This window comes from Ylistrum balloti, unplaced genomic scaffold (genome assembly GCF_031769215.1).
Source record: "Ylistrum balloti isolate Yb309-2 unplaced genomic scaffold, AGI_CSIRO_Ybal_v1 Utg370226, whole genome shotgun sequence".
NCBI lineage: Eukaryota > Metazoa > Mollusca > Bivalvia > Pectinida > Pectinidae > Ylistrum > Ylistrum balloti.
Genome location: NW_026782188.1, coordinates 537,102 through 548,708, shown reverse-complemented (window position 1 = coordinate 548,708; position 11,607 = coordinate 537,102). Strand labels below are relative to the sequence as shown.

The 11,607-nt window shown below is 37.0% G+C and overlaps 1 protein-coding gene across 1 annotated transcript in view; it reads right to left on the bottom strand.

Annotated features, from left to right (window-relative positions):
- Positions 1 to 396: 396 nt before the first annotated feature.
- Positions 397 to 11,607, bottom strand: part of LOC132551936 (gelsolin, cytoplasmic-like) — a 43,579-nt gene continuing 32,368 nt past the window's right edge. The window contains exons 20-27 of the mRNA XM_060216077.1: positions 10,168 to 10,261; positions 9,980 to 10,069; positions 9,823 to 9,867; positions 7,784 to 7,849; positions 4,948 to 5,073; positions 3,977 to 4,042; positions 3,583 to 3,669; positions 397 to 1,255 (exon numbers count right to left, since the gene is read on the bottom strand). Coding sequence (XP_060072060.1) covers positions 1,142 to 1,255; positions 3,583 to 3,669; positions 3,977 to 4,042; positions 4,948 to 5,073; positions 7,784 to 7,849; positions 9,823 to 9,867; positions 9,980 to 10,069; positions 10,168 to 10,261 — 688 coding nt within the window. The 3' untranslated portion in view covers positions 397 to 1,141. The remainder of the gene's footprint in view (positions 1,256 to 3,582; positions 3,670 to 3,976; positions 4,043 to 4,947; positions 5,074 to 7,783; positions 7,850 to 9,822; positions 9,868 to 9,979; positions 10,070 to 10,167; positions 10,262 to 11,607) is intronic.

Genomic DNA, 11,607 nt, shown 5'->3' with positions numbered 1-11,607 from the left:
TATAGTTGCCTCTCGATGCAAAGGAGGACAATACCATTCTTTAAAACAACATACATAACCAACCCGAAAGGTTGAGAAAAAACTTTCACATTAAAGCTGGAAACGATTTGAAATTGTTCACCTCTACTTTCAGCTATTCGCTTCGTCGTAATAAAATCTCTATAGAGATTAGGGTGGTTTTTGAAATATAAACGACGTTAAACAAAATTTTATATTTATGAGCCCTTATATTTGTCTATGTTTAGTATGATACGAAAAACAAATGTCAAAAAGTGTCCCTGAGAAGTGTTTAGAAGACTTAACCAAACTTAAGGCAATGCGGTTTCAAGAACTCCCTTCTCTTCCTAATATTGCCCTCCTGCCCCTGTATTGGCTATGCAACAACGACTTTCCTTTAATCAATGATCCTCCAGATCAAAGCATGTTGTATGTAAAACTCTATCCAACCGTTACGGACAAGAAATGTTCGAAATATTAAAAAAGGTAAAAAAAATGTAAATAAGATTAAGGACACTGTGTCGTGGTATAAGTTAAGAGAGAGTAGTCCAGCTGAGCCATATACTAGGATTAAGGACACTGTGTCGTGGTATAGGTTAAGGGAGAGTAGTCCAGCTGAGCCAGATACTAGGATTAAGGACACTGTGTCGTGATATAAGTTAAGGGAGAGTAGTCCAGCTGAGCCAGATACTAGGATTAAGTACACTGTGTCGTGGTATAAGTTAAGGGAGAGTAGTTCAGCTGAGCCAGATACTAGGATTAAGGACACTGTGTCGTGGTATAAGTTAAGGGAGAGTAGTCCAGCTAAGCCAGATACTAGGATTAAGGACACTGTGTCGTGATATAAGTTAAGGGAGAGTAGTCCAGCTGAGCCAGATACTAGGATTAAGGACACTGTGTCGTGATATAAGTTAAGGGAGAGTAGTCCAGCTGAGCCAGATACTAGGATTAAGGACACTGTGTCGTGATATAAGTTAAGGGAGAGTAGTCCAGCTGAGCCAGATACTAGGATTAAGGACACTGTGTCGTGATATAAGTTAAGGGAGAGTAGTCCAGCTGAGCCAGATACTAGGATTAAGGACACTGTGTCGTGATATAAGTTAAGGGAGAGTAGTCCAGCTGAGCCAGATACTAGGATTACACGTCAGAACAACCCGACGTCCTTTTTCAAGTTCATCTGTTTCCATCTTGGCATTTTTTTGTAGACTGATCTGTTAAGTCCAAATATTTTCTGGAACTCCGCGTCCGAGAGGTATACCTGTGACAACATAACAGTGATAGTGTGGGCAGTAACAATATCAGATCCACCAAGAACAACAACATACTAAATATTCTCAGTGATTTAATTTTTTAACATAATTATGGTTTACTGCAGATAAAACTTCATAAGCAATTAAGGCGAGTCCATAATGTTGTTTGATATGGTAGCTAAGAGCTATAAAACTTGTGTAAACATTTGATATGAAGAAACTAAAAAAAAAGATTTGATAAAGGCGAGTGCATATTGTTTGATAATGTAGTTATTTTTAAACATCTGCTTTGCGATACGTTCTATCCTAAGACATGTATCGGTGAAGCTTGCAAATTGCATTCCACTATCGAAAAGAATTAAGCCTAACAATGAAACCCTGCATATTCGTTTGCATCAACCACCCAACACTTGGCGCCGATCCTTATCTTATTTCACCCGAGTATGTTTGTCAATTAGCAAAAACTTCTACACGGATGACAGAGTTTATAGTCTTTCCTAATGCTCAATTAAACCAGATTACTACCGTTGTACAGGCAGGTAATCGTGCGGAATCTTCATATCATACTGGTCTCCGCCCTTGGTCGAATGGTTAGAGATGTAGAAATACAGTCGTTATTTGATATGATTTGAAACAGAATGAAAGTTATGTCACCATAGTTTGTTAGGTAATCGTGAGGATCAGAATTCATTTAACAGTGCTGGTAAAACAGCACACATTCTGTTCCTCTGAATGAAAGCGGTCCAGTGATTAGGTATCAGTTGTGCCCGAGATGGCTCCAAAATGATCTGCTGATAAATCCCACCGAATCATTCTTTCACCAGAAGGGCAACTTTCACCACTGCCCTAATAGTCTTCTTGTAGGATCGCCATCTTGATATAAATAAATATCCCTGCTACATGGATCAAGACGACAAACAATTCACATTGAATGGATCTTTAACACCTAAAGTATTAACTCGACTGCTGTCAACCAGTATATATTTGAAAAATGAAAACAAAACACATCCCTAACTATTGTATACTGCTGTCAACACACCACACCATTTGAGTATATATTTGACCTTATATTTGACCTTGAGTTTGTATCTATGAAAACACAACACATCCCTAACTATTGTACTACCGTGAACCAGTCTATATTTGACCTTGAGTTTTTGTATCTATGAAAACACACCACACCATTTGAACTTGAGTTTGCATCTATGAAAGCACACCACACCCCTAACTATTGTACTACTGTGAACCAGTCTATATTTGACCTTGAGTTTGTATCTATGCAAACACACCACACCATTTGACCTTGAGTTTGTATCTATGCAAACACACCACACCCCTAACTATTTTACTACTGTGAAACAGTCTATATTTGACCTTGAGTTTGTATCTATCAGACCACACCCCTACACACCACCACTATATTTGACCTTGAGGTTTTGTATCTATGAAAACACATCACACCATTTGACTTTGAGTTTGCATCTATGAAAGCACACCACACCCCTAACTATTGTACTACTGTGAAACAGTCTATATTTGACCGTGAGTTTGTATCTATGAAAACACACCACAACCCTAACCGTTGTACTACTGTGAACCAGTCTATATTTGACCTTGAGTTTGTATCTATGAAAACACACCACACCCCTAACTATTGTACTACTGTGAACCAGTCTATATTTGACCTTGAGTTTGTATCTATGCAAACACACCACACCCCTAACTATTGTACTACTGTGAACCAGTCTATATTTGACCTTGAGTTTGTATCGATGAAAACACACTACAACCCTAACCGTTGTACTACTGTGAACCAGTCTATATTTGACCTTGAGTTTGTATCTATGAAAACACACCACACCCCTAACTATTGTACTACTGTGAACCAGTCTATATTTGACCTTGAGTTTGTATCCTAAGAAATCAGACCACACCCCTAACTATTTTACTACCGTGAACCAGTCTATATTTGACCTTGAGTTTGTATCCTAAGAAATCAGACCACACCCCTAACTATTTTACTACCGTGAACCAGTCTATATTTGACCTTGAGGTTTTGTATCTATGAAAACACATCACACCATTTGACTTTGAGTTTGCATCTATGAAAGCACACCACACCCCTAACTATTGTACTACTGTGAACCAGTCTATATTTGACCTTGAGTTTGTATCTATGAAAACACACCACACCCCTACCTTGATGTAATGCAAACACACCACACCCCTAACTATTTTACTACTGTGAACCAGTCTATATTTGACCTTGAGTTTGTATCCTAAGAAATCAGACCACACTCCTAACGTTTATGAGATACAAGGATATGTTTCTTACCTCTTTACAGGTCGGGTCAACTCCGACAGGCGGTAGTCTGCCCACTAACTCCTCGTACCTGAAGGTGGCGCTGTATCGGGCTAGTTCCTAAAAAATCATATCCAACCCCGGGTATTAACTACATGCCTGAGACGTTACATGTACAATAAACTAAGACATATGTCCCATCGATTACATGCGAATGTATGATTATCATGGGGAATGTCTATAAATTGTTCATAACGAAGGCAGGTACACACATATATATATAACATCAAAGTTAAAGATTCTAATTCTTCTTAGTACTTGTACATACATCGCCAAACATACATGTAGGGATGTAAATACATCATCGATATATCGCACATCGCGATATCAGTGTGTTGCCTTACAAATACACTGCAGCTTGACATACCTCTTGAACCGTGTAACACTGAGAATTTTCTTCTGTATCCATTTGGGACATTTGTTCCGTTGTATTCTGTTGTAACAAAGGATATGACACCAATATACCATGATTTGTAGTGATAGTATATAACATACAGTCTATGTATCCGTTTAATCTAAACTATTTAGCTACTCGGACAGAGTTACCTATACCTACGTCGTATGATGGATAGATCTCAGATTTTATTCATAAAGCATTTGAAAAAGAAATAACCTTATATATATAGAACAGCGGCGAGTTCAATTGAACCGCCATAGATTACAGGAATCAGTAGGTGGCGCCACTTGGCTGTTATTGACACCGCAGCAAAATAGAACACATGATTAAACTGATGTTTTACATTTGCAAACGCATATATCATGTAACATTACATTTGGATGTCTGAGATGTCTGTCAACATTTGGGACCTGTGTAAGTAAACCTCATCACTATGGCTAAGTATTTATAACACATTGTTATTTGTTAGATTTCTTTGGAGACTAAGCAGTGTAAATGTGTACAACTGACCATGTGGTGTGCCTTTACAGCCTATAACGTGAATACGTTTTTAAGTTATTTCTCGAAACGCTAACATACGATTTACTCTTTAATCTAAAACACTTTTGTTAACAATATCTCGATCATTGACATGATCATTGAATTTTTTGTTGTATTCTTATTTATATATTAGTTCTCTCCCTTTTTCTCAAGTTGAAACTGAATTATTGAGTCGTTTTACGCTCTTTTTTTCTATTCACGATTAAGGGAGATAGGAGAAGCTGTCTGGTCTAAATAAGCAGCGTGATTCAGGTGTGATACATCGTGTAATGTCACGAGTACCGCTGAGATCTACACTTCATTGAAACCGTGAGGAACGAGACGACCACATAACCTGATCGACTCGTTAGTTTAGTAAATAGCCCCTTCAATGCAGTAATATTTGTAATTAGGATACGTACGGTAAATCTCTGACTGTCCCATCCCTGGAAGTGGGAGGTGAACATTGCGGGCTCATAACCTTGTTTAAGCTGTAGAAGCAGAGTATTGCCTTCGTTTCGTTCAGTCTCATCTGCCGCTAGATAGTCCTGAAGAATAAAGATAAAATGAGCTCCAGATATTGATGCAGAAGTCTTTAACAACACAGGTCAATGAGCTCCGAATGGTCATAAAAATACAGGTCAAATAAGCTCCGAATAAACCCTGATAAAACATATCGAACTAGCTCCAAGTAGTTCTAAATTATACAGATTATTTAATTGAGCTCATATCAAATGAGTTCCTGATAGTCATTAGTAACACATCAAATGAGTTCCTGATAGTCCTTAGTAACACATCAAATGAGTTCCTGATAGTCATTAGTAACACATCAAATGAGTTCCTGATAGTCCTTAGTAACACATCAAATGAGTTCCTCATAGTCATTAGTAACACATCAAATGAGTTCCTGATAGTCCTTAGTAACACATCAAATGAGTTCCTGATAGTCATTAGTAACACATCAAATGAGTTCCTCATAGTCCTTAGTAACACATCAAATGAGTTCCTGATAGTCCTTAGTAACACATCAAATGAGTTCCTGATAGTCCTTAGTAACACATCAAATGAGTTCCTGATAGTCCTTAGTAACACATCAAATGAGTTCCTGATAGTCATTAGTAACACATCAAATGAGTTCCTCATAGTCCTTAGTAACACATCAAATGAGTTCCTGATAGTCCTTAGTAACACATCAAATGAGTTCACGATAGTCATTAGTAACACATCAAATGAGTTCCTGATAGTCCTTAGTAACACATCAAATGAGTTCCTAATAGTCCTTAGTAACACATCAAATGAGTTCCTGATAGTCCTTAGTAACACATCAAATGAGTTCCTGATAGTCCTTAGTAACACATCAAATGAGTTCCTGATAGTCCTTAGTAACACATCAAAGGAGTTCCTGATAGTCCTTAGTAACACATCAAATGAGTTCCTGATAGTCCTTAGTAACACATCAAATGAGTTCCTGATAGTCATTAGTAACACATCAAATGAGTTCCTCATAGTCCTTAGTAACACATCAAATGAGTTCCTCATAGTCATTAGTAACACATCAAATGAGTTCCTCATAGTCATTAGTAACACATCAAATGAGTTCCTCATAGTCCTTAGTAACACATCAAATGAGTTCCTCATAGTCATTAGTAACACATCAAATGAGTTCCTCATAGTCATTAGTAACACATCAAATGAGTTCCTCATAGTCCTTAGTAACACATCAAATGAGTTCCTGATAGTCCTTAGTAACACATCAAATGAGTTCCTGATAGTCATTAGTAACACATCAAATGAGTTCCTGATAGTCCTTAGTCCTTAGTAACACATCAAATGAGTTCCTGATAGTCCTTAGTAACACATCAAATGAGTTACTGATAGTCCTTAGTAACACATCAAATGAGTTCCTGATAGTCATTAGTAACACATCAAATGAGTTCCTGATAGTCCTTAGTAACACATCAAATGAGTTCCTCATAGTCCTTAGTAACACATCAAATGAGTTCCTCATAGTCATTAGTAACACATCAAATGAGTTCCTCATAGTCATTAGTAACACATCAAATGAGTTCCTCATAGTCCTTGGTAACACATCAAATGAGTTCCTGATAGTCCTTAGTAACACATCAAATGAGTTCCTCATAGTCCTTAGTAACACATCAAATGAGTTCCTGATAGTCCTTAGTAACACATCAAATGAGTTCCTCATAGTCCTTAGTAACACATCAAATGAGTTCCTGATAGTCCTTAGTAACACATCAAATGAGTTCCTCATAGTCATTAGTAACACATCAAATGAGTTCCTGATAGTCCTTAGTAACACATCAAATGAGTTCCTCATAGTCCTTGGTAACACGTCAAATGAGTTCCTCATAGTCATTAGTAACACATCAAATGAGTTCCTGATAGTCCTTAGTAACACATCAAATGAGTTCCTGATAGTCATTAGTAACACATCAAATGAGTTCCTGATAGTCATTAGTAACACATCAAATGAGTTCACGATAGTCATTAGTAACACATCAAATGAGTTCCTGATAGTCCTTAGTAACACATCAAATGAGTTCCTGATGGTCCTTAGTAACACATCAAATGAGTTCCTGATAGTCCTTAGTAACACATCAAAGGAGTTCCTGATAGTCCTTAGTAACACATCAAATGAGTTCCTGATAGTCCTTAGTAACACATCAAATGAGTTCCTCATAGTCATTAGTAACATATCAAATGAGTTCCTGATAGTCATTAGTAACACATCAAATGAGTTCCTCATAGTCCTTGGTAACACGTCAAATGAGTTCCTCATAGTCATTAGTAACACATCAAATGAGTTCCTCATAGTCCTTAGTAACACATCAAATGAGTTCCTCATAGTCCTTAGTAACACATCAAATGAGTTCCTCATAGTCCTTAGTAACACATCAAATGAGTTCCTCATAGTCCTTAGTAACACATCAAATGAGTTCCTGATAGTCCTTAGTAACACATCAAATGAGTTCCTCATAGTCCTTAGTAACACGTCAAATGAGTTCCTCATAGTCCTTAACACATCGAGGAGTTTCTGATAGTCCTCGGTGATACAGATTGAATGAGCCCCTGGTATTCCAACGTAACACATATCGGATATTGAAATCTTACATGGGAGAATACATTCCTGATCTATACCACTACTTACATTAACAGTATATGTAAGGTCACACACACCGGTAAAATGATAATTTGATTTATTTTGCTGGACGTTTGTATGATACATAATTGACTTACCATTGCTGACTGAAGACCGTCCTTCTTTTCCTGTCGATTCGCTCCTCTTCCTATCCATACAAATATCTAAATAGCATTGATAAACACGTGATTCTTCTCATATAACTGTAATACATTCCTTAACATATACTCAAACAAATCATTAACATCTAAATGATATATCATATAGTCATATCTCTGCTTAGTCCGAATCGTTTAACTAATTCTGGGTGAATAGTAAACACCCAGTATAAAGTGTCAGTCAGAATCCACTAACTCCCTGTCAATAGTAAGTACCCAGTATAAAGTTGTCAGACAGAATCCACTAACTCCCTGTCAATAGTAAGTACCCAGTATAAAGTTGTCAGTCAGAATCCACTAACTCCCTGTGAATAGTAAGTACCCAGTATAAAGTTGTCAGACAGAATCCACTAACTCCCTGTCAATAGTAAGTACCCAGTATAAAGTTGTCAGTCAGAATCCACTAACTCCCTGTGAATAGTAAGTACCCAGTATAAAGTTGTCTGTCAGAATCCACTAACTCTCTGTGAATAGTAAGTACCCAGTATAAAGTTGTCAGTCAGAATCCACTATCTCTCTGTGAATAGTAAGTACCCAGTATAAAGTTGTCAGTCAGAATCCACTAACTCCCTGTGAATAGTAAGTACCCAGTATAAAGTTGTCAGTCAGAATCCACTAACTCCCTGTCAATAGTAAGTACCCAGTATAAAGTTGTCAGACAGAATCCACTAACTCCCTGTGAATAGTAAGTACCCAGTATAAAGTTGTCAGACAGAATCCACTAACTCCCTGTGAATAGTAAGTACCCAGTATAAAGTTGTCAGACAGAATCCACTAACTCCCTGTGAATAGTAAGTACCCAGTATAAAGTTGTCTGTCAGAATCCACTAACTCCCTGTCAATAGTAAGTACCCAGTATAAAGTTGTCAGACAGAATCCACTAACTCCCTGTGAATAGTAAGTACCCAGTATAAAGTTGTCAGTCAGAATCCACTATCTCTCTGTGAATAGTAAGTACCCAGTATAAAGTTGTCAGTCAGAATCCACTATCTCTCTGTGAATAGTAAGTACCCAGTATAAAGTTGTCAGACAGAATCCACTAACTCTCTGTGAATAGTAAGTACCCAGTATAAAGTTGTCTGTCAGAATCCACTAACTCCCTGTGAATAGTAAGTACCCAGTATAAAGTTGTCTGTCAGAATCCACTAACTCCCTGTGAATAGTAAGTACCCAGTATAAAGTTGTCTGTCAGAATCCACTAACTCCCTGTCAATAGTAAGTACCCAGTATAAAGTTGTCAGACCCAGTATAAAGTTGTCAGTCAGAATCCACTAACTCTCTGTGAATAGTAAGTACCCAGTATAAAGTTGTCTGTCAGAATCCACTAACTCCCTGTCAATAGTAAGTACCCAGTATAAAGTTGTCAGTCAGAATCCACTATCTCTCTGTGAATAGTAAGTACCCAGTATAAAGTTGTCAGTCAGAATCCACTATCTCTCTGTGAATAGTAAGTACCCAGTATAAAGTTGTCAGTCAGAATCCATTATCTCTCTGTGAATAGTACGTACCCAGTATAAAGTTGTCAGTCAGAATCCATTATCTCTCTGTGAATAGTAAGTACCCAGTATAAAGTTGTCTGTCAGAATCCACTAACTCCCTGTGAATAGTAAGTACCCAGTATAAAGTTGTCAGTCAGAATCCATTATCTCTCTGTGAATAGTACGTACCCAGTATAAAGTTGTCAGTCAGAATCCATTATCTCTCTGTGAATAGTACGTACCCAGTATAAAGTTGTCAGTCAGAATCCATTAACTCTCTGAATCCATTATCTCTCTGTGAATAGTACCCAGTATAAAGTTGTCAGTCAGAATCCATTATCTCTCTGTGAATAGTAAGTACCCAGTATAAAGTTGTCTGTCAGAATCCACTAACTCCCTGTGAATAGTAAGTACCCAGTATAAAGTTGTCACTCAGAATCCACTAACTCCCTGTGAATAGTAAGTACCCAGTATAAAGTATCTAGTATCTAAACAACGTACCTCTTGGTGAGTATCAAGTAACATCACGTCATCCTCACAAAGATCCTACAATATCAAATATAACAACTGAAATAAGATAATTCCATATTTCTGTGAATTCTTGATATCGATATATATTTTAGGGCGTTTGTTAGGGCGTATGGCAGACATTACCTACCTCCTGGGTAAAGTTGAACACCTCATCTACCCTAAATTTGCCTGTCGTGTTCGAACAATGCAGCAGTCGTGGCGGGTACCATTGTGTTTCCTATATAAGACATGAAATTTATTGATGTTAGTAATTAACATTTTAAAAACAATGACATGATTTCTAACAGGAAATAAGTAAAATACGATATCACTAACCGCCGTAGGGTGAAATTTGGCGTAGTCACATTTCCCTCCCAGTGCCTCCCAGAAAGCCTCAGATTCCTCATCCTCGGACACACACTCGATAACACTACAAATAAACAAAAATATATAGATAGGTATATTTACATAACAGTTTACATGGATAGACGGATGGAATTTCAAGTTCCCTTCCAGTACTAACGCTTTCTTATCCATATGTCATTTAACCTAATAAAAGTATTGTAGTTATTGCATATTGTAAGTGATACACATTGAAGTTGAAATCCATATAGATAAATGTTAAATTATTTATTTTCATATCTTATCGGTTTCCTTGAACCACTTGTATTGCTTAAAGGTTTAAATATAGAGAAAACATTTCTGGTGACTTTCCACCACACAATTTACCACATAGCTCAGAAACCCAAGATCACCTCACCAGTCTAAACTGTATGTGTATTACGATTGTCGTATACACATTACTTATGTACAATATAACAGCTATCTGAAGAATAAATCAATGTATTTCAGTGAGATCTGGTAACGGAAATACATTGGTTTACAGGACAGGTATGTTTTCATGCCTTCAGAAGTTTCCAAACACTTCATACTTTTCTGCAGACTTTATTACATCCCCTGTATACAAAGCGAACTAGGCTTGTTTCTTACGAAGGAAACTCCACCTGTTCATTATGCAATCTTTCCTCTCAAAGAAGAAATATTTTGTAAACATTCTTCAATACTATAATAATTTAGATTGCCTATTAATGATAATATTACGGAACTTGCCGGTTATACTGGATTCCTTACCTTTACAATAATTCATACAAACAGTGTTTAATTGCTGGCACTTCTAGCTGTTCCACCAAACATTTATCCAAACACCTGACTATTATATCAAGATTACTTTCTTATTATGATACTGTTTACTCAAGAAGTAGAAATAATGGTTTGTAAAGAACCCCAAAGAGCTCTTGGTCAATCTTCAACGCTCTCTTCTAGAAAAAATGTCTTCCATACGAACATTTGTTTTTTAATTTATACATCACCATACCCTATTCTAACTTAAAGGAACGCCTTCGTTCTCTTGTTACGAGGTCTTTCTTTTACATAAAATATGGACGGCTTACAAATACATGGTTGTGAATTATACCGAAGCGTATTTCGTGAAAATACAGCTCAACCAAAGAAAAACATACAGAGGATGAAATCATAAAATTGATTGGTTTTCATGCTGTCAATATCTGCGTCGAATTTATAAGTAAGATCTTCAAGCAGCCTATTACCATACCTAAGGGACCAAACTGTGTCCTGTTGGCAAACTTGATGTTGTTTTCATACGCGGCTGATTTCAATGAAGAGGGTTTTTTTTTATCAAATCAGGTCACACAGACCTTGAATAGTACTTAAATTTCACTTCAAGATATCTTGACGACGTCTTGTCTTTAAATTACA